The sequence below is a fragment of the Amphiprion ocellaris genome, chromosome 5, assembly GCF_022539595.1.
Source record: "Amphiprion ocellaris isolate individual 3 ecotype Okinawa chromosome 5, ASM2253959v1, whole genome shotgun sequence".
Lineage (NCBI taxonomy): Eukaryota > Metazoa > Chordata > Actinopteri > Pomacentridae > Amphiprion > Amphiprion ocellaris.
The window spans coordinates 18,413,596-18,436,079 of record NC_072770.1 but is presented as its reverse complement, the minus strand read 5'-3'; the positions used below and the strand labels follow the sequence as shown (position 1 = coordinate 18,436,079).

General features: G+C 43.5%; 1 protein-coding gene across 4 annotated transcripts; it reads right to left on the bottom strand.

Moving 5' to 3' along the window:
- Positions 1 to 5,270: 5,270 nt before the first annotated feature.
- gata2a (GATA binding protein 2a) lies at positions 5,271 to 18,185 on the bottom strand. 4 transcript variants are annotated; one of them, XM_055011003.1, is made up of 6 exons: positions 17,934 to 18,185; positions 13,610 to 14,014; positions 12,324 to 12,898; positions 9,551 to 9,709; positions 7,173 to 7,298; positions 5,271 to 6,487 (listed from the first exon to the last, which is right to left on the bottom strand). In XM_055011003.1, exons 2-6 carry the CDS (start codon positions 13,836 to 13,838, stop codon positions 6,188 to 6,190), a joined length of 1,389 nt encoding a protein of 462 aa, XP_054866978.1. In that variant the 5' UTR covers positions 13,839 to 14,014; positions 17,934 to 18,185; the 3' UTR covers positions 5,271 to 6,187. The 4 variants fall into 4 exon arrangements, with proteins under 4 accessions (XP_054866978.1, XP_023155120.1, XP_054866977.1 ...); XM_023299352.3 differs by lacking the exon at positions 17,934 to 18,185 and adding an exon at positions 14,242 to 14,390 and having other exon boundaries at positions 9,551 to 9,696; positions 12,323 to 12,898; XM_055011002.1 differs by lacking the exon at positions 17,934 to 18,185 and adding an exon at positions 14,242 to 14,390.
- Positions 18,186 to 22,484: the final 4,299 nt, after the last annotated feature.

Here is a 22,484-nt window from a genome sequence, read left to right as displayed (position 1 = left end):
TCTCCAGTTACCTGCCAGTGAAAGCAAGAGGAGCGGGGCGGGGGCTGGGAATGGTGGGAGACATTATGTGGGCGAGGAAGAGGATGGCAGGTCCAGACACCCACTCCCCTGAGCCCTCCTAGGCATTAGGACTGTACTTGCCCCCCAGTTTGTCAATGGGAGCCTCTACATGAATGGGCTCATTTGTCCTCAGACAGTGGGGATGAATTTGTCTGTCGGAGCAGGTGAGCAGGAGGGCCTCAGCACAGCGGAGCAAGGCATGAATGATACCTGAGCACTACCTGTCCCTGGTGAACATCCTGAATGCTCACTGTCCCAGGTGAGAGGAGACTGACCTCGTTTTCAGGGTGAGTCGAGGGAGGGGTGTGTTCTGCATGTCCACACCCTGCCTCTCACAGCTACTTTTTTTTAGCAGATTATATACGCGACCACAGGAGCAACTATGGGACCATCTTGCAATAGGATCACACCAGAATGTTGACATTAAGACTAGTGAGTGCTTAATAATCATTACTACAGTATTACATGCTTACATGAATGCTCAGTAACTATAGGCCGGACCACATCCATCATTGGCCTTCATTTTGTTCCCAACTAGACAATCAGAACGTTTTGTGACTGCAGATAGACATGTAATCACATGCCAAAGTACTCACCACCGCCTTTCTGGTTGTTCCCGTGACAGAGAGCGTTTCCACTACCACATTTTGCCATGATGGCAGACTCACACATACACAAAGTCAGACTCACAAGGTATAAACAATAGCAGCCACACTGTCACAGCTGGCAAAGAGTGTGTGAACGAAGCAGACTGCATTTAGTCAGTCAGATGTCAAATTCTAATTTATAATGGGCTTATTTGGAAATATAGCAAGTTCAAGTTAGCTGGACGGAGTCTCATTTCAGCAGAATCTGCGTGGAAACAAAAGATCTCAGGCATATTATCATATCAGCTTCATCCTCAACAGCAGAGTGATTCAGGTTAGAGTGTTCATAATCATTGGGGAGCACAACACTGCAACCACAGACCTGTAACTCTGTAATGCACTGCTCATACAGCTGTTTCATTATTAGTATGCTCTGTTCTCCTGACAACAATTACAGCAGTAAGGTCTGTTTCAACCTACTGATGAATGTCTTGGTTTTCTTACCCTTTTTCACTTTTCTAGTTTCATATAAACACCACTTGGAAAACTAAAGTGCTGATTGAAACCAAAAATGGTTCTTCACAGTTATGCCATAGAGCAGTCGTTTTTAGTTTGACAAAGAAATTTTTTAAGAGTTTCTTTAAAGAGCTATTTCTTCAAATGGTTTTCTAAAGAACAATCAAAAATGTTCTGATACATATAGCAGCTACTCACAACTGGGCAATAGTAAAGTGAAGACCATACAATATTATAATGTGTAGAGAAATCCAATGAATCCAAAGTTTTCCTTTGAGCAGCTATTTCATGACAGTGGGAGGTGAAAAAATTACCTTTAACACAAAGAAAACTTCAGTGCAACCATACTCAGGGAGGGCAGTCACCTGCCTCTACCAGTTGGATTGAGGCTAAAGGGGGAGAGAGAGAACAGGAAAGCTGAGAGAAAACAGATAAACAATGCGTAAGACAACGTTACACACTGGGGGAAATGTGCAATGGCATAAATAAGCCAAAATTAATGACCAAATATGTATTTGCAAACTCAGTGGTAGACTTAATATTAGGTGCACTTAATTACACTTAAATGCTGCACAGCCTTGTAATCAATCTCTTTTTACTGTCTCTGTCAGACCTCTATGGTCTTAATTGGCCTTAATAGTACAACATAAGTATTTCCTGTTTGAACTTCTAAGTTCCTGTTTTTCTTTTTTTTTCATTGCTTTGAAAAGCTGTATCCTCATTCAGGCTTGGCGTGCAGCTGTAACTAGCTAGTAGTCTTTCAATGCTGGGCCTCTGTTGGAGGAATAAGAAAAGGTGTACAGAGCCGTAAGGAGCTAAACATTTCGCAAGATCGCAACACTTTTTCTGACTCATTTTCGACATATAAAGATCAGTGAGATTTGGCGTTTTGGCAGGTCAGGATGCGGTTGCTTCCTGTCAACAGAGGTCATTAGTGATTATCTGCTCTCAGCTCTGCTTCTCTCTGAATGTCAGTTAATACTGTCAGAGCTCTGCCGATCACATCATCGCTACGTGTTATGGTTGATTAATTTCAGAAGTGTTCACAGTTGTTCACTTGACAAATGATGTGTGTCTGCACACATTTCCATGAATAGTCTTTACAAAGTGCTTTTACTGAACATACCCACCTTTTTCCTGTCAAGCTCTGTCAAACGGGTGTTTCTATGAATTTCTCTTGATCCGTGAAAAGAGGAAGGTCACGTGTCGGTCTTTTCATAGCACAAACACCTACTTCACTTGGTTTCCACTACAATTCATTTAAGAGCTTAGTTAATGCTTCATCATAGCATAGCTGAAGTTCACTGTTTGCTCAGGGTCAACAAATAAACTGCTTACTTGCAGAACTTTATGGCAGCTAAAGACAGCAATACATGCCCCATGTTTGTGTTATCTAAATACTGTCCCGTCTTGAAACCTTAATATCCTTCTAGGGGTCTGAGGAAGGAGGGATGCTTTTCTAGCTAGGCCCAGGCAAAGGTCAACCCCCAATGCAACACACACACTAAGAGACCTGCATTTGAACTGCACTGCACTTCCTTTCATCTTCTACGTTTCTCTCTCCCTAACTCAACTTTGCGAGGGGATGGTCAGGATACCTTTTGATTCCACTAATTCAATTTGATGGAAAAACAAATACACTGGGGGAGTGGGAGACAAGGAAAGAGTGGGAGTAGTAGGGGGATGGAGAGGGGGGAAATGAAGAGATGGATAGTTACATGGAGCACAGAGAGGGAATGTGCAGCGGTGGTGAGGGAGGTTGGCGAGTACAAACGGAAGAGCGGAGGGAAGAAAAAGAAGGAGGTAGGGAGTGGAGATGAGTTGAAACATCCAGTTCCAGGTTGAAGTCGTAAACCTCTCGGTGCTCTGATCTAGGTGGCCACCATGTTCACCCCGCCGACGCATCTGAGATCTCTCCTCTTCATCTCCTCTATGGAATGCCACTCTGATAGCGAAGATAAGTAACATCCTATTTTATGGCTTTTTCGTGTCACATAATTCATGATGCGAGTTAGGAGGGGATGTCTTGTTCAGTGTAGCTGTTGGTTTAGTGAGGCCTGATGAGTAAAAAGTGTACAAAACCCTCACATTACAGAACCGATGCAATTTAATAGTAGAAAATTGGAACAGTGGCACATGCTGAATACCACAACATTTACCCGAGCATTCATTTTAAATGCAAGTGTGCATGTCATGTTCCTGCCACCTAATGTCTTTCCAAGCCTATGACTTGAAATGCTGCCTACAAACAGAAGCACTGTGTCTGCACCAGGCATGAGAAGCTTCTTCACACTCCGTACCAGCCTTGTATGTATGTGCACTTGCATGTTCATGTCTGCGTATGTGCTCTGGGACTCTCTGGCCTGGCAGACTCCTGTATTATTTTTGGGAGGGCTGCTCTTTCCCTCTGGAGGGCCTCATTGAAGAGTGCTGGCTCTCTCCATCTCCCCCTCTCAGGCTCCGGGAGTCCGGCCAAACCCAGCCGAGCAGGCTCACTGGCTGCAGCAGCTCACAACCCGCTGGAGTCGTGGCCTGTACACGGCCCAGCTCCCACCACACTGCACTACACACAGATGGCTAGACTGCTTGCTGGCAGTCGAGCGTGACGTTTTCACTGGTGTTCAGCAAGTGGATCAAGAAGATCCCACCCCCTCTCTGAAAACAGACACTTAGATGGCGTCTTCCATTCCTGTATCCATATGTGTACAGCCAGTCGGTACTGTTGGGGGTTGCTACGATGTAGCATAAGCTAACTACACAGTACTCCAGCAACACTAGATAATACAGCAGCACCTATATAAGTCACGGGATAAATGTTATTTCCAATGTGAACTGATCAAACCTCTGGGAAACCCCTGCAGATCAACCTCCGCAGACGTCCAACAGATGTGAAAAGGGTGGAGGGTTCAGGGAGGGGTAGTAGTCCACTTTTAGCTTAGACTGTTTAATCGGACAGTTTGCTGTGGGTGTGTGAGGGCATGCTGAACTCAGCGATGATGACCTCAGATTGGCCCTAATCGAGCAGACTCATTAGTGGCTGGCTCTGTTCAAAGTTTCTTCAGCCCCTTTACTGTAATCGTCCAAATGGGGAAGGGGGAGACAGAATGAGCAACATAGAAAAAAGAAGAATAAATCATAAACAGAATAAAAAGGAGAACAGAAAGAGGGTGAGTGAAAAAAGATAAACAAAGAAAGAAAAAGAATGAGATGAGGGAGAATCGTAGTCCACGTCTGCTTCCTGGCAGCCTCAGCTGCGAGCACATCTGTGTGCGGAGGGTTTGAGCAGACCCCCATGTGTTTGCTCAGGTCGCCTGATTGCCTTTCCTTCCTCTTCTCTCTCCCACTAAAGACCCGCTGTCCTTCCTCTCACTCCAATCACCGTGGCCAGAAGAGAGAGAAAGAGGGCTACTCCAACAGTGACGCCGGCTCCCACTGAACTGCACTCATGACTCAGTGTTTTTTACATGCAAGGTCATAAGTAATTTGGCTAATAGAGATGAAACAGAAATGTCACAAGGATTATTTAGTTAAATAAGAGAGTGAATTAAGGTTTGTGTTTGTGTATGCATGAGCATGTGGATATGTGCCTTTGTATAACTATGTGTGACTCTGGAGCCCTTCGCTGGAGCCTGCTGACTGGGTACAATGGTCCAGCCTGAGGCTTTAGCTCCACAAAGAGGCCTTCTCTTAACAACAGGCCATCAGAGATAGAGGAGGAGCCTGACCAAAGCATTACCACGCTTAAGGGATCACAGAGCTTCCCTTGATACATCTGATATCACTTATGATTTTAATAATCAAGCACTCCTCACAAAAACTGAGAGTTTAGGCTAATAGTAAAAAGGTTTGAAACAGTTTATATTAATCAAATCAAAAAGAACCAACACAGAGGCTTATGATCTGCAAACACAACCACAATCATAAATAACTATTTCTAGTGACAAGACAAACACTGTTGAAAAACTGTGCTCAGATGCATGGTTTCAAAACCAAGGGTTGGTCATGTAAAGTATTTTTTAAATGTATGTTTTTTTGCTAACTGCACTCTATAAATTGATAAATAAAAACAATACCAGGGCACAGAATCTCAGAATGATAGAGACAGACTTTACTTCAGTATTAAACTTTATTTCCTTTTCTTTGTGAGATGGAAAAATGATAAAAACGTACAGCTCAGGGACTTTTCATCTAAGACAGGTCAGTGTTTTCTTTACGTAATAACCATGAAATTAAAATCATACGTTTCCATATGTGTTTGACGAAAGCTTAGAGTGAAAATAAATTATCGTAGCAATAATTATAACATCAAATATAACAACAATAATAGCAATTAAGCATTTATAAACACTCTATTTACTGTGGGGGTTTTTTTCTCCATAAAACTCCTTTATCAAAAACAGGTGAGCGTTGTGGTGGTGTACAATCCAGCATGTGAGGACAGCACTGGGTTGTGGAAACTGGGTTGACCGATTAGTAAGAGAGGGTTCTGTACGGGTTCTGTAGCTGTCTGCATTCAACCAGTCTGAAGACGTCCAGCACTGAGGAGTCAGTCTGTCTGTCCACAGCAGTTGTGGATGACATGCTGGGGATGGACAGGGTGCATGTATCTCAGTATATAATGAGATGAGGTGAAAACAGCGGTTCTTTTTAAGACCTCTCATGAGTCTCCTGTTACAGGGTCAAGGAGAGGTGGGTACCAAAGTGACTTAGTAAAAATAAGCAAAAAGAATGACAAGCATTTCCATTCACTCCGTTCCTGATAGCCCCAGCCACGTGGGGACTAACAAACCCCTCGTCACATTAGCTCTTCAGAGAGTCCACTAAAGTCCTGCTCTGCCGCCTCCCATCAGCAAGGTCAGGCGTGACGCGACCTTCAGTGATCAAGTCCAACTGAAAGTCTCTCCCCTCCAACCACTGTACATGACACAAGTCTGTTCAGCTTTGGACGTGATGTGGAGGCCATTTAGTGTTTATGGCGATGTGGTGGCTCCTACAGGCGAAGGGTTTCTGGGTCTGCAGGAACCTCAGTGAGGTTCGGCCCAGACTGGCGAGCGATTGGAGTGGTGAGGGTGACCGAATGAAGGGTGAATGGGCGTGGGAGTTGGCAGCATGTGTCCCGAGTGGCTGAAGGGGGGCAGGTGACCCATGTGGGCCATGTGGCTGGTGAGGCCGGGGGCACCGCCAAAGGGAGAAGCCTTGTCCTGCATGCATTTGGACAGCTCGTCAAAGCCGTCCCCTGCTCGTTTGTTCCTCTTGGACTTGCTAGACATCTTGCGGTTGCGTGTCTGGATGCCTTCTTTCTTCATGGTCAGGGGTCTGTTGACCTGTAGAGAGCAGCACATTAGCTCAAGGCAAGCCAGACAAAAGCTGCACTGACAGTGTGAGTAGCACATTTCCACGGCTTATGTTTGTTTTGCTGTTAGTTCCAGCATGTTTACTGGTTCATAATTTAAAATGTCACCAGGAATATGTCATATATTGAACAGCCAATTATTATTAACATGCATTTCTTTCATGGTAGCTGTTATGAATTACACCAGTGTCATATGAACGCTTTAAATAATGAGCAGCTGTTTTGCATATATAGCTCCATTATAAGGCGAGTCAGGGCGTTTTTAGCTTTTGTCTAATTGTCTAAACCTAACAGAACCGTCCTGGTCAATATGAATACATGGGGATGAGGACCAGTCAGAGCCTGAAAGGAGCAGCCTCAGACAAATCCTCATCAGTGTAACTGACGCCGTTACACTGAATGACAGTCCCACCCGGCAGCCTCTCTAGGGAGTAACGCCCCCCATTGAAACAACGATGGATTAATAAAAAAGGACGACCGGTGGGTTCTGCTCGACAGGGTGAGCGGGCTTTGCCTCCATACTCTTAGTGTCTCTGCTCCTAAATCGATACGAGCTGTCCGCCCACTTAACCAGTAAACGACCAGCACCCCTCCCCTCCTCCTTTCACCCCAAACCCCACACTCGGGTGCAGGGCTTTTTTTTCAAAGCTACTTACATTGTGCAGTTTAAAGTAAAGGCCGCAGGCGTTACACACCGGGTCTCCGTTCCCGTTGCGCCTCCACAGGGTGGTGGTGGTGGTCTGGCAGTTTGCACAGCAGGTGCCTGCACGTCTGGCAGCAGACTGAAGGAAGCAGAGAAAATACATCATTAAATAATGACCCATTCACATTTTGTACAGAGGTCAGTTCGGACACTGTAGCATAAAAAACACAATTTTATAGACACCAATATGATCATCATTGAGCTTATCAATTACGTTAATAAAGCAACATCACTGACACTGTATTCAAACAAATGTAGGATTTCTACCATGACACAAAATCAATAAGACTGAAAGTTTTCTTAAATTAAATAGCAATACAGGTTTTGTCTTTGCAGAACCATGTGTTGAAAAGCATCAAAAGAAGCAACACTCAATCTGGAAAATTACTGACTTATTATTTTTCTGTTAAATAAATTATTTGCTGACCTCTTAAAACCATGATCAGAATTTATAATTTTTGCTACAAGATATGGGAGCAGTTTCTACAGAATGCCCCTTATGCTTCTCTACATGCCTAGTAATTGTATTTCATTTTTAAAAATACATTCTACTACTAGGTTGTCATAATGGTTGCCTTGTCTAGAGCCCTGTTTTTCTCCTGATCCAGGAAAAGGGGGCTAAAAGTTGTGTAAGGCCCAGTGTCCTGCCTGACAATGTGCTCCTGCATCCATTGCAGATCAATTCTTCACACATAATAAGAAACATTAGCTTTACATCCAAGAACCCTCCGGTTCTTTGCTTTGCAAGCAGCATCCAGGTTTTTCTTTTAATTAATTTCAGGTGGCCTCGTTGCTATTGACCTGGAGAACAACAACAACCCTGGTCATTATTATGCGAAGTAAAATATGTAACCTATATTTTTCAATACAAAGCAGCTGCACATTAAGACTGTACCGCTGCCCACCGAGAATGACAAGCAAGAGAAGAACATAAATCCATTTATTTTCCAATCCCCGCCCCTCACGGTCTGTCTCTTCACACATAAGCGGCTCCTCCAGTGTTGTGATAATCTCTTTACAGTATATGTCAGTCTGGCCATAGAGAATGCAGCGCGCTGGTTGAAGGCGGAAACAGCCGGGAGCCTGACTTCCTTATCTGGGCCGGCCAGATATCCGGATAGGAAACAACTGGATGCCCCTTTGAACATAACTCTGAAAAACACTTGAGCTGAAAATGCAAAAGCTGCAGCCATATGGGCCGACCCAGTGGAAAATGTAATGGACTTTTCACGAGGAGGAATGACGCGGAGGTGGTCAAGGAACAACACGAAAAAAAATATAAATTAAAAAAATGAGCTGTAGAGTTTCAAGAAGCCCATCCGAAATATCTTTACCGATCATCTGATAGTGGCCAATTCATTGGCAAGTCAAATTAGCAGCTAATATTAATGAAGACCATTAGACCCAGAGTGCAGCCTCCGCAATTATAATTAGCCTGGGTAAATTAAAAAGCCTAGACCCCTTTTTATTAAAGTTAAAAGGTTATACAGCTCTAAACTTTTTATTAGCTATCTATTTTTGGTGTCAGCGCCTATAATTAATTCATAATAAATTAACCATTATTATATTATAATAGGTAGTAGTACTGTCATAATTATACTCGTTGACAAAGCAGCAGTTTCAGGAAAAAAGACAAAGACATAAAAAAAGATTTAAATAATTAAAAAAAGAAAAGCTAAGTATAAAACATTAACCCTTAATAATATACTTACAGATATAAATGTAATAAAAGGCTATTTAAAATGTCAAAATAATTGATGTTTCTTGATAGATAGATAGATAGATAGATAGATAGATAGATAGATAGATAGATAGATAGATAGATAGATAGATAGATAGATAGATAGATAGATAGATAGATAGATAGATAGATAGATAGATATTTTAAAAATATTTCAATGTGTGTATATTGTAAATTGTTTTGAAAGCTACAGAATAAATGAATGGCAGAAATACATTCAGCTTCAGTAGAGTTAATGTCAAAAATGACTGAGCCGCTCTCAAACATGGTACATCCACCACAAGACTGTTATGTGTCCTTTCTGCTTTTCATTTGCTCAAGCATGGTGTTAACTAAAGCAGCATGGGCATTGGTATCAGTAACAGTATCAGAAGTACCAGCAATAATGATAGCAGGAACAATGGCAATAGTAGCAGTATTGTAACAGGCCATGAAGGCGGATCATCAGGGGGTGAGAGGGACAAACAATTCCAGGAAGATCATAGGGAAAATATAACTTTCCTGGAATTGTGCTGCCGGCATCTGCTTTGTGCTCATATTTGGGTGCCTTCTCTCAGGGTGAAGCGACGGAGTGAAAAAGTAAAACTCACCAATCTCCGTTTGGGCTTGATAAGTGGTCGGTTCTGGCCGTTCATCTTGTGGTACAGTCCGCAGGCGTTGCACAGGTAGTGGCCGGTACCATCCCGTCGCCACAGAGGGGTGGACGTGGCACCGCAGTTTACACATTCACGGCCCTCTGCATATAGTTCAAGAGGAGGAGACAAGGACAAATTTTATATAATTAAAAAATTCACCCTCGGGCAGAAGCAACACATAGCAGCTGTCCGGGCCAATCAGGCAGCGGTACAATGCTGAATGATCCCAGATGGCCCTTGTAATATGAAGTCAAAATCTGCCTCATGATGGTGACATTGTCCACATCAGCGTGCAGGTGTACTGAGTGTGCACGGCTGTCATGGACACAGACACCTCTATGTAAACCGATCCAGAGTAGGGAGGCCAGAGACAGCCAGAACATGTCCAGAGGTGTCCAACAAGAAGAATGAGACACACCATCAAATTAGGACTACATTATTCATCAGCTCAGTGGGCACCCATGAGAGGAAACATAAGTGTGTGTAGGTAGTATTAAATGTGCCGGAGAGTGTTGCAGTCTTGATGAAACGCTTGCATGCCAGTTGGCCGCAAATAATAATATCAAAATGGGATTCAGTCAAGTGTTATTTTTGATAAAGTTTGTATTATTCTTAAGTAGCGACTGGATCAAAGCTAGCTCATTGATTTCTTGGTAAAAGCCTGCTTTTTCTGTTTATTCCCACATGCTTTTCTCTCCCACACTGGTTCCACTGACTTCAAACAGCCTGTTGCTCGACCGACAATTCATTTAATTCAAGTATCCCTCTCTCCCTAGAGCATCATCTCATTATTCCTGTTATAATACCAGCGACACCCAAAGTCCCACCCTCGCTCTACAATGGAATCTGACCTGAGCAAAATGCTATGTTCCTTTTGAAATGCATCTCGGTGCTTTTTTCTACCTCCCTTCTCTTCCTCTTAAGTGTTTCGCAAGTCCAGCGACCACAATGAAGCGACCTCATTAAGGTTTTAAATATTCATCAGCCATGACTTACATGTTATGAAATGTTTAGTGGTGAAATTACAGGGAAAAAAAGCGACACGAGTTTGTGTACCAGTTACATGAGGGCGAGTAGTTCTGGTTTGAGGCTAGTTCAACAGGAAGCCTCAGCACTGTAAGGTAAATGTGCTGACAGCTGAAATGTCATTGTGGCATTTTGTACAACAATCAATCACCATTACTGGCGCTGGACATCGAATTCGATAGATAAGGGGCTTTTTAATGCTGGAGCAGATATGTTTGTGTTGCTGATTCAGAAGCAGTCTGGCCCGCTTCTTTTAAATGTCACAGTGTAACATTTCTCCAACAGCACTGCAGCTCATATTCACTCAGATTATCAGGCGGTGAGCATTCCCCAGGTGGATTAAAAAGCAAAAGGGACAATGGATGACCATATTGATAATTACACCAGCTACATTTGGAACAGCTTGTTAACAGCCTACAAAGTCTGCTGTTGTGTTGGTTTTTTTTCCCTCCATTAATTCAAAGTACCACAGCTGGAACAATGTGGGGAAATTACAGACTCATTACCAGACTGAGTTGTTTTTTCAAATGTCTGCCCTTTAGTGTCAGACACAAAGACTAAATATTCCCCTAAATATTACTCCAAGCGCATATTGAATCAGGTGCCTGTGCAGATGGTGGGAAATATAGAACTTTATTATTAAACAATTTCACCTATTTTGAAGGATTCTGAGGGGAAACCTGATATGTGCATTTTTTTTTTAAATTCAAGTTTACTTTTACACACTGGTATCCCAAATGTGCTTCACATCACATCTTCACAAGCAGATCTACTGTGGACTAGACCTGATGTCAGTGCAGTGGGCCAAGGCCATGCTTAAAAACACAAACAGCAGGACTCTGTCGCCTGTGCTTTGTTAATGCTGTGGAGAGCTGTGGGCGGGGTGGAGGTCGTGATTTGTTCACTTGGAGGTATACAGGATATGGCAGGAGCCAGGGCGTCGTGACTCCTTTATTTTTTAAGCGCAATAAAGGCCACGTTTAAAAGAAAACAAGCCCATGGCACGAAGAAGAGGCCATTTGACTGTGGCAGCATGACAAATCACAAGAAGTCCGTGTTACAATATCGTGAATTCTGTTAAAAAAATAAGAACAAATGCCACATTGTTTCATCGCTGCGTAAAATAGTGAAACATAACGATTATGTTTGTTTTTAGTTAAACCTAATAAATACATAAAATAGAACAATCATATCCTGGAATAATCAATTAGTGTAATTAAGTCGAATCCCACTTTCTTTTGTAGACTGACGAATTTCATCTCAGGTGGATCCTTCTCTAAAGTAAGCCCGTTTAAGCGGATGGAGTTTAGAAGTCGCGATGGCACAAAGATAAGACTTGGTAGGACAGGTTTGGAGAGGACACCGATATAGAATATATCTCTGGTTTCATTTTGTCAGGGAGCTACCAGAGCAATAAGTTCACAAAAGTGGCATCAAGAATTCTGACCGCAAAACAGTATTTAAAATAAACACGGCCTTAATGCATATCCCACACAGTTCTATCAACGAATGCACGACAGTAGTGACAGTATTATCAGGCCTATATGGTGACAAATAAAACATTTATCTGCTGATGATTGATTAGGGAAACTATAGCGCGCAACGCCCCACCGCGCAGCTGAATAAACCATAACCTTTTAATTAGGCCTTATCAGTTTGATCTGCCATCTGATGAGAGGGAGAAACACACGTGAGACTCACCTGAGCTCGACCTCGCTTTGCTTTTGCATTTGGGCGTAAAGCTGGAGGAGGATCCGCCGAGCAGGCTGCCGGGATGGAAGAGGCTGCCGCTGTACTCGTGGGGTGTCGGCAGAGAGTAGGCCGGGTAGGTCGGGATCGGGTGATGCGTGGCCGCGGCCTGGCTGTTCATCGAGGCCAGGCCGCTGCGCAGCGGACTACAGCTCTCCATTTTCATGCCGTCCGTCAGCGGCACCTGGTACTTGATCGATTCCTTCTCGTCCATCCTGGTCGAGGTGGAGGTCGGAGAGGTAGGGCCGGGATCCGGAGACACGTCTTTCGGAGGGGTTGGGGGGAAACTGTAGAGGTGTGGGCTGGAGTGGGACGCGGGAGTGAGCGAGGACACGGGAGCGGTGCCGGTGCTGCTGCTGCAGGGGTAGCCGGAGCCGGCGGGGTGAAGGCCGGGTTTGCTGAAGTGGCTGACCGCCCATGCGTTATGGTGATGCGCCGCAGAGAGGGCTGCCTTCCCGGGGTCCAGCCAGGGAATACCGGGGCTGTGGATGAGGTGGGGTCGGCAAACCTGGTTCCCTGTGAGGCGAGCTGAAATCCACAACAATCTATTTAGTACATATTCTACTTCAATTCCTCATCATTAATGAGCAAAGCACTTTTTAAAAAAGATGTTACCTGTTAGATGCTCGGAATTACCCAAATCCGACATTTAGTCCCAGGTGTAGATAAAAAAAAAATACCAGATCTTTATCACAATTTGTTTAATTATCCAAAAATAGTTTCCATTAAAGGACAGCAGCCTCACATATCTTGCCTATATAACATCGATTAGAAAAGGCCTTCTGACTGGAGAGAAACAAATAAAAGTAGCTCCTCGTCTGGCCAGTATCTTTTCATCCGCAGCAGCTCTCGGACTAAAGATTGTTATTGGTAAATTTGCGGTTTTTATTTTATATCCGGGAAGTGGCTCTCTCTCCCTGCAGAAACCCCTGCCCCAACAGAGAGGGGTTAAGTGACATACTTCCCTTTCCTCTCGCTGTCATTTGCTAGAAATTCCTTTTATGTTGCTGAATGGGCCCAGAAAAGTCAAGGAGGACTTAAAAAAAACCTGCATACAGCTTGAAATATTAAGCAAGTACATACTTGTTTTACGCAAAATTAATAGACACACACGCCTAATTCCGACTGTGTCATAACACGGTTGAGTAATATAAAAATCATTCTTAATTCAGGTTTATTTTTTTTCACACGTTTTCATTATTTGTCTTCACACTGAAACGTCACTTTCACCCATCTTACCGTGTGCTTGGCTGTAGGTGACCCTTGCCCGGGAGTTGGTGTAGTAAGGGTTCCCTTGAGAGTCCAAGTGGTTCAGAAACATGTCAACTTCGTCCTGGGGCAGTAAAGGCGCCATCGGCTCCATGTAGTTGTGGCTCAGACTGTGGTGGTGAGAGTCCGGGTGCTGGCCGTTCAGCACAGCATGATGGTGCGCCATCCACCGAGACTGATCCGCCGCTGCGACTTCCATGGCTGCTGAGCCGACCGTCCTCCTGTCCTGTCCCCTGAACGCGTCCGTCTCCAAGTCAAAGTTCAGTCCTCCTTGCAATATAGTTCCCGAGACGTGACAGTCGCGACTCTGTTTGTTTACTTCAGAAATAGAATCCTTAAATCACCCGATCTCCTTGTTTTTCTCCTCGGCGAAACCTGCAAAGAGACGAAAACAAACTGTTAGTTCATCTGCAGCGCTCCTCCTCTCCCGCCACGCAAAGAACAAGCATCCCTTTTAGATATATTTTTTGAATCTAATAATAACAGATGACACGTGAAATAGACTTTGCGCAGCTGAGGCTCCTTGCGGTCAGCCTCCAGGTCGAAAACAAAGTGCAGAGCTGCCTCGGTGTCCAAACAATGCAAATGTTCTTCGTGGATACCTGTTGCAGTTTTGATCAGCTGACGGCAAATAAGGCTTGGACGTGTAAACCTCTTGATCCTTGCAGTGCTCAGGCTCATTAATGAGATGTGGCGCAGACTGATGCGGCTGGCGCCAGTAAATTCCCATATCAAGCCACGTGGGGCGGGGCGTCGGTCCGGGCCAATCATAGCGGGCCCTGCCACAATTGGCTCGCTGCATCCCTGCTCTGCTTCTTTCAATTTCCATTTTCCCTGCACCGAAAAACTAAAAGACTTATCAATCAGCAGTGTAATTTCTCGGGGGTCTTTCTCTCTCATGAAGCTGAAACAGAATGAGCAATCGGCCCGTGATAATCTGCTTTTTCTGCTGCAATTATAAGCCTAAAGACAGACAGCGAACACGGAGGTGAATTCAGTTTGCACAATATCTGGCTTATTATTGTAATATTTTAAAATATAATCGTATTGGAAATCGCATTTGCTTGTTTGAACCCATTTGAAAAATATCCAGAGGTTACGTTTTTTTATGACTTTGAAGCGATGTTTCAAATTTACACACACTTTAAAATGTTTTTACATCTATAATTAAAGTCGCTGATTGAGCTTTACATTACTTGCCATAATTGTAGGTGTTGTTTTTCGCGTACTGCTGTTATGTAAATAAACAGCGCTTTCAGCACCTCTAAAACCAACAGAGGAGGAGTCGATTTATGACCCCGAAATTGGCCCCATTGTTGGGAGCGCCTAATTGTCTTTAATTAGTAGCAGGGCATTCCTCTTGTGAAAACAGTGGTTTTTGTCTCGGGGACAGAGCAATCAAACACGGTTTGCATACTGATGGCGCCTGTTTCTCACTTGGTCAGCGTTTGGCGCAAGGCCCCACCTATGAGCTGACGGTCAAAGTGTCTCCAAAACTCATAATGCAAATCAAAAACGCGACCTAAAATATTTATAATGACGCCACATTTCTGTTCGGTTGTGTTGGATTTTAATTGAAGAATTATGTGTGCATAAAATTACCAGTACATGCATGTGGCCGTGCCCATGCAGGCCTTTGCGCGCATCGCTGCCGTGTGTCTGTGCTGTGTGTGATTGACAGGCAGTATAATTGGAGGGTCCCGGAGCCCAGACTGGCCGCCACGCCGACGCCTGGACCTGACGTCACAGAACCACTGGAGGGTGGGGTGGCAGTTTGCAGGGGGTGCAGCTTGTGATACCTGGGCAAATTCTCCAGGTAAAAGATCCTCCATAGCTGCGATGACACGGTGCAAGTTTAACACACTCACTCTAAATCTGATGTTATACCTGCCTTGTAGTGTGTGTGCGCGTGTGTGTGTGTCAGTCATCAGTCATTAAAATCGCTGGCTGGTTGCCAGCGGCAGTGGGTTGATGAGCTCAGCTCTTTGAGCTTGTCAACTCCTAAAATCAACAAATTAGTGCATGTGCAGAGGGCCAGCAGCTCCAATAAGTGACATTCCAGTGAAAAGAAGCACCACAGCCTGCAGGTGGAGTGGACTGACAACATGCTAGTATGATAGTTTATCCTCTAACAAATTTAATTCACAGTGGATCTGTCACCAATAATACACCAATAGCATGCAGTTTAATGCTGCTGTTTGAACCCGGAGCAACAAGGACTCCCTCTGTTTGAGATTAAAATGTGTGACCAGTGATGCTCTTGATCTTGTGGCTGGTTGTGAAAGGACTCTGTAGCATGTCACTGTATATATAGTGGAGCCTGTGTTGCATTCTGGCTGCATCAAGCACGCACAGCCTTGGAGAGTAGGTCTGGCTCACTGTAGCTGCTGCAGCATGCCCCATTGTTGTTTGCATGTTTGCCAAATGGATTACTCAGCAGGATTTAGCCCTCTGTAATTTATACCTTCATTAATCCCATTTGTATCTGTGCTGGAACAAAAGATGGGAGAGGGTGACGGGCGAGGATGGGGAAGGGTGAGGGGTGGAGGAGGGGGGTGCTGCTGCTGATTTCCCTCTGCCTTTCTCAAGGACACAGCAGTATTGTTTCACCCAGGGATGCTATCCTAGACTTGAGAACACTATCCCTCCTCACAACACCTCCTGAGCTGGGTGAGAACTGTGTGCAACAACTGTATCGCTGTGCAACCACAGTGGCTAATGAACAACAAGATTATCATTCCGATCCATGCTGTTATTAAATGGGATTGGCTTTATCTACCTGTTTGTTCCCATTGGGCACGGTCATCCATCATTATCCAGAGTGGAGGTGTGTGACTCTGTGTGTTTGGGGGGAGGAGGAGGAGGAGTGTGAAGAGCCACAGTGGGCCTTGTGAAGATAAGCAGAGCCAGAGAGAAGAGAATGACACAAACCAGCTGAAGCATTATTGTCCCCTTTACTCACGGCTAATTAGATCGAGCCAGGGCACTGGGGGGCTTTATAGACACAAGCACCCAGACACAAGACCATATAACTGCAGAGAGAGAGGCCTGGATGCTGCTATGAGGGCAGCACTCACTCCCATTTAAGTTGCCTGAGCTCGAAATAATAACATTTCAGAAAAGGGGAAGGGCACAACACAGAGACTGTACACTTAACAAAAGGGATTATGGACCAGAAGATGTTCTTTAGATTTATAGCCAAAACCTCTTTATGGAGCCACAGAGCATTTTTGGAGAAGTTTTGTGTTTGTGTATGGAAACTGTCAGTGGTATTATCTTTTCATTCATTCATTCATTCATTCAGTTCATCCATTTACAGTAGTTTTATTTGACTTCTGCAAAAAGAGAGAGCTTGGTGTTGTTTGAATCATGCACATAAAGCAGCACAGGTAAGAGAGAGGTGGCTGGTGGATTAAAAAAAAAAAAAAGGTGCCATGTATTCACTCCAGCTCCTGCATGCCTGTGGAGACCCCAGCCCGCCCCTGTCTCTGCTCCACCATTGTAGTGATGTGATTGCTCTTTCTGCTGCTGATGAAAGAGGATTGCTCGAGTCATTATGCATTTTAAAGCGTGACAATTGAATACTTTTGTCGTCACTAATACAACGCTGATGATACACTAAACCATTCCGCGGTCGAGAGGTTTATATTCCAGGACCGGAGCACCTTGCCCACGGCGACGTGAAGCGAGCCACATTAAAACAGATTATTGATTACATGGCCGCATGAATTCTTCCAATTTGTAGATTTTTTTGGATGTTCTTTTGGAAGCTATGGCACGTGTGCAAGGCGCGTTGTTTTTGTGAACAGGTGAATTATCTATTTATTTGTATTGTTCCATCATGTAGGGAAACAATGCTGTTGATGGTCTAATAAAAAAAGAATAAAAGCAGATTGTTCTGCTTGTAAACATAACAAAAAATGTTACATCTTACCGCTGCATTGCAAGACTGAATAATTTTCAGATTTTACAGAGGTTTACAGTTAGTATCCGAATATCCGAGACAATAATGCTGATCTTGAAGGTACCATTAAAAGCGCGCAACTTCATTTCTTGCAGTCATAATAACTCAAACAGTACTGCACAGAATAACCTCTTATTTCTTTTTTTTTTTTTTTTGGCTATAATAACGTTAAAGAAAATGCTCGGGAAGGACCTTTAGGTGTTTACGCAGCTTGATTAGCCTCGGATCGACCTCTGTATTATTTTAAAAATTCAAACAATTCCCAAATAATATGTAAAAACATTGCAAAGCGTGTAAAAGAGAGTCTCACAACACTAAAAATCCACTTACCTCCTTCTGCTTTGTGTGCTGCGCTTTGGAGTCAAACCAGAGAAAGTGGCTCCACCTGAGCTTCGGCTGTTGTCGCCACACACGAAAAAAACGAATAACGGAGCAAAATATAGGAGCGATGCGTAAAGGTGTTCCTGTTTTTAAGATGCTGTGGACACGGAACAACCGGTGGCCGGATCGGTGTCTTAATGCGTCGTCAGCCGGCAGACAGCGGTGAGTGTCTGCGCTCTGTGGCTGCCTCCTCTCTGTCCAAACCTCTGAGAATATGAGCAAAAAAAAAAAAAAAAACTTGTGTATGAGAGGCTGCGGGCACACAGCAACGTAATGGCACGTCAGCCAGCAGCCTGTCTTCCGGGTCCCGGTTAAACACTGAAACTGGCAGCAGTACCTGCTCCCAAGAGGTGAGCAGCAGATTTGGAGATGTTTTCCTGCATTAAAAAAAAATCTTCGTAAATGAACGTCACATAAATTTACATTCAGCTGCAAAACGCACCCGTGTTGATTGTTTAATACAAAAAGAATGGTTTTATTAAACTTATGCAGGCAGTAAACACAATAAATAAGCCAATTAATTTGTTGAGGAGTCATCCATGGATAGCACAAGGTGTCGAGATTTAAAATCATTAAAAAAAAAAAAATACTGGGGAAAAGAAATGCGCATTGTGCAGGATTTTAGTCAGTTCATGAAAACAAGCCCCAAGCTGCACTTTGCTTACAATATTTGATGTTTTTTTTCCCTTTCTTAATTTAGTTTCCACTTAAATTTTGGTTCAAACTGACAGCCTCGGTTCTAATTAACTTACCGAGATTTAGCCTCCTGCTCCTCCTCCCCCCTTTAAACGTGTTAAAGAAGAAAAATAAGCTGCCCTCCCTCCTCTTTTTTCTTTTTTTTTAAACCCCACATAGGAACAACAACTTTTGTAAAACATGCAAAGCCCCTAAAATCTCCTGCACGCGACCTGGGCTCGTGCGCGGCGCCGTGAGCTCTCAGGCAGGTGCAAGAGGCGCGAGGACCTCTGCAACTCGGGGCTCGTGCTCCCCAGAGTGCACACAAAGAAGAGACGGAAAAGAAAAGAATTAAACAAAAAAATAGAAAGAAAGAAATGTGAAGTCTGACTGAATTAGTGACATTTGTTTTAATGTTTGAAATCAGCAGAGCAACGATGTGAGAGCTGCTGATCAGAATGGGTCAGACACACGCAGAACCAATAATAGGCTGAAAGCACTTTATGGTTTCCTCCAAAAGTATTTTTACCCTAAAGACTCCCTGTAGTTTTTTTAATATGAGAAAACTCTTAAAAATAACAACAACAAAAGAAAACAAGTAAAAGTATTATCGTAAATATGTGGGCTGTAAAAGAAATGACAAAACCAACATTATTGCTTTGGTTTGTATTTTGTATTGGTATGATGCTTTTTGTGGACTGGTTCATATTTAAAATTATTATAAATAAGCTGTGCAACCACACTAAATTTGAGTCAGCATGTATGCCCTTTAAAATGCACAGTTAATTAGAATAGAATTAGTTCAGAATGATGACAATAGGGCCCCTAATCTTTAGATCTGATCGCAATTCTCAAAAGCTATCAATCAGGTTAAAAGCTGATGTCAAATAAAGCAATAAAAGTTACATACGTTTTTAATTCAACAATTTTAGACACTGACTTATTATTAATATTATGTTTAAAAAAAGAGAGAAAACGATTATCTCTCTCAATAAATCTCATTCTCAGTGCAGCTTCATGTTATATTTGTGTCTACTTGCACTTGTTTTGTTAATCAATTTTCTACATGTTCTGCACAGACTGCACACTGTGTGTGTGTGTGTGTGTGTGTGTGTGTGTGTGTGTGTGTGTGTGTGTGTGTGTGTGTGTGTGTGTGTGTGTGTGTGTTCGTGTGCGCGCGCACGGTTTTCGTCAAAGATATTATATGCACACTGCATTAGATGCCAGGGCCCTTCTCCTTCTGATTATTACCAGGGGTAATATTTCATCGGCACCACGCAATCTTTGTTCTCTGTGAAGATAATAAATGGCCTAATCGTTATCAGCAAACTGCTGGGGGTGTCAGCACCGACCGAGGCTGGAAGCGGGGTCCAAAGTGCTGCTGAATAAATTGGTGTTCCTTATCTCTCACTCCCAGATTATCGCCGCCTTTTCAAACTTGCACAACAAATACATTCAATGCATCTAATGCATCATTTGTGGGGGGGGAGATCCCGCAGGTTGATAGAGACAGATAGGCGCACGGAATGAGACATATTTACACGTTTTACGCGCTGCAGCGGTGCAGCCAATATTTGGTTCTATTTGGCGTTAGAGGGACATTATTGGCCAGACCATTGGTACACACACTTTACATATCAATACAAGCTATATTAAATGTACATCACTGTGATATGATGCCTATCTGTCTGATTGGTTTAATCTATTTTAGGATGGATGATGTCCATTTTTAAATTTAGGCCGCCTTTTGCAGAATCATGTTGTTTTTGAGCTTTTAGACGATTATATAATATAGTCACATATTTACTAACTAACTTGACTTGAGTTTCTAATTGATGGATATGTATTTATATGTGGGTTTTTAAAAATCCAGACTATCTAAGAGTGCTCGCTCAATTTCCAGCCATAACTGCACTTGTGAAAATGATTCCGTCCTAATAAACACATCGAAACATGATAAGCATTATCTTCAGTTCCACAACAGGATAAGCCGCTTAACATGCACCGTTAGTTTTCTCTGATTTCACTTTTGTCTGGTCAGTAGGCCTACTTCTCTGCAGGAACGGGCCTCACTTCACAGGCCCGTGTTATCATTTAAACTAACTGCTGTGGCATTCAGCTGAACAGTATATCCCCTACAATTTAAAACGTAGCACACATCCTAAATTTTATAATTGATGTCAGGCGAGTGCAGTTTCATTTAACGAATAACGACCAGAGCGCGGCCCCCTGGTTCACTGTTCTCATGACCGACCTTTTCCTGTCTGCAAAATAACATTTACCATTTTTACGCACTGAAGAAATTCTAAGCTGTGAAGCAGGAAAATGGTTGCACGTCCATAACCGAGCACGAGATGTAATGCAGCATTTATGAGTGACACTTATGACCAAAAAGAAAACATTTTTTTTCCAATAGACGCACACAAGCACACACTCCCCTTTTAATACCGTGGCATCTCCACCGGCCCCGGTGCTCTGATGGTCTCCTAGACAACCGAGATAACGGTGCAGCAGTTTTCCATATCGGTCCCGGAGTCTATTATAGCTCGGGATTAGCTCTCTTTCCGAAAAGGTCATACACAAAGTCACCAAACCTGCCTTTTTTCTCCGCCATATGGCCCCAGCGTGAGGGCACATTCATAAACATGCATGTGCCATTTCATTTAATGCCATTAGACTAATAGCGCTGCGCATTTTTTCCGGCAGTAAAAAAAAAAAAAAAATACTGATGTAAATGAGAGCCCTCTGACGAGACAGCAGAGCCCAGTAGGCCTTATCCCCAGGACTCAGGCGGCCGCTTTCACACTGCAGGGAGACAGTCATAATGTGCTGTTATATAGCGACCCCTGGTGATGGGGTGATGTAGTGCAGGAGCAGCTGCTGCATATATGAAAGCATTTAGATCTCCATTGTGCACTTGTGTTGTGGTCTTTACTTGATGATTAATGACCCGTAATGTCAAAGTGTAAACATGTTAGTAGACAGTTTTGCAAATTAATTTACATAAGAATTCAGGACCTTAATGCTTTTTATCTGAGTGGATTCTCAGTCATCCAGGTCAAGGTAAAACTAAGAGTTACAGTAAAAAAGTCCAGACCTTAATTCAGTACTCTGTAGAAACCACCCTGACTTCTTCCGTAAGTCTTTAAAAGCTTTGCAAAAGCAGATTTGGGCAGTTTATCCTCTTCCTCCTGGCAGATCCTCCAAAGCTCCATCACACTTAGCGGGAAGTAAGTGTCTGTTGACATCCATCTTCCGTTCTCTCCACAGATGTTCAGTTTTGGTCTAAGTCTGGTCTTTGGTTGGGCTTTGGACTGAAAAACAGTCACAGCCTTGTCCTCACTTTAGTGTTGTCTTGAATATTTGCTTCAGGTTTTCTTTTCTGTCTTTGTCTGCACTCATGCTTTCCTTCAGCTCTGAGTGTCGCCACTGTTGCTTGGAAGCATACCCATAACATGACGGTGCCACCACCATGCTTTCACCCTTAGGCATGGTATTGCCATATAATGAGCAGTGTGTGGTGGCCGCTCGGAGTTTTATTTAAGAAGCTGAGATTTGGACTGAGAGAATCTTTTTCCTCATCTTTTCGACTCCTTTAAATGCAGTTTGGACAACTCCATGTGAACTGTCCCATGTCTTCTACTCAAGCATGGCTTCTGTCTAGCTATTATCAAGGCCTGATTGATGGACTAGTACTGAGATGGCCTTTCAGCATTTTCTCCTATCTGTACAGAGGGCTTAGCTCTCTTAGTGACTGTAAGCTTGCTGTTACCTCCCTGACTAAGTGTGGTTGTTGTGTGGTTGCTCAGTTCGGCAGAGGGCCAA

What these genes read in the sequence shown, in the direction of transcription:
- gata2a (XM_055011003.1), bottom strand. Translation starts at nt 13,838, where the DNA reads ATGGAAGTCGCAGCGGCGGATCAGTCTCGGTGGATGGCGCACCATCAT. An exon ending in GCAAAGCGAGGTCGAGCTCA is followed by an intron (nt 9,710 to 12,323) that starts GGTGAGTCTCAC and finishes TCTCCTCCTCTT; the next exon opens with GAACTATATGCAGAGGGCCG. An exon ending in TTTACTTTAAACTGCACAAT is followed by an intron (nt 6,488 to 7,172) that starts GTAAGTAGCTTT and finishes TGCTCTCTACAG; the next exon opens with GTCAACAGACCCCTGACCAT.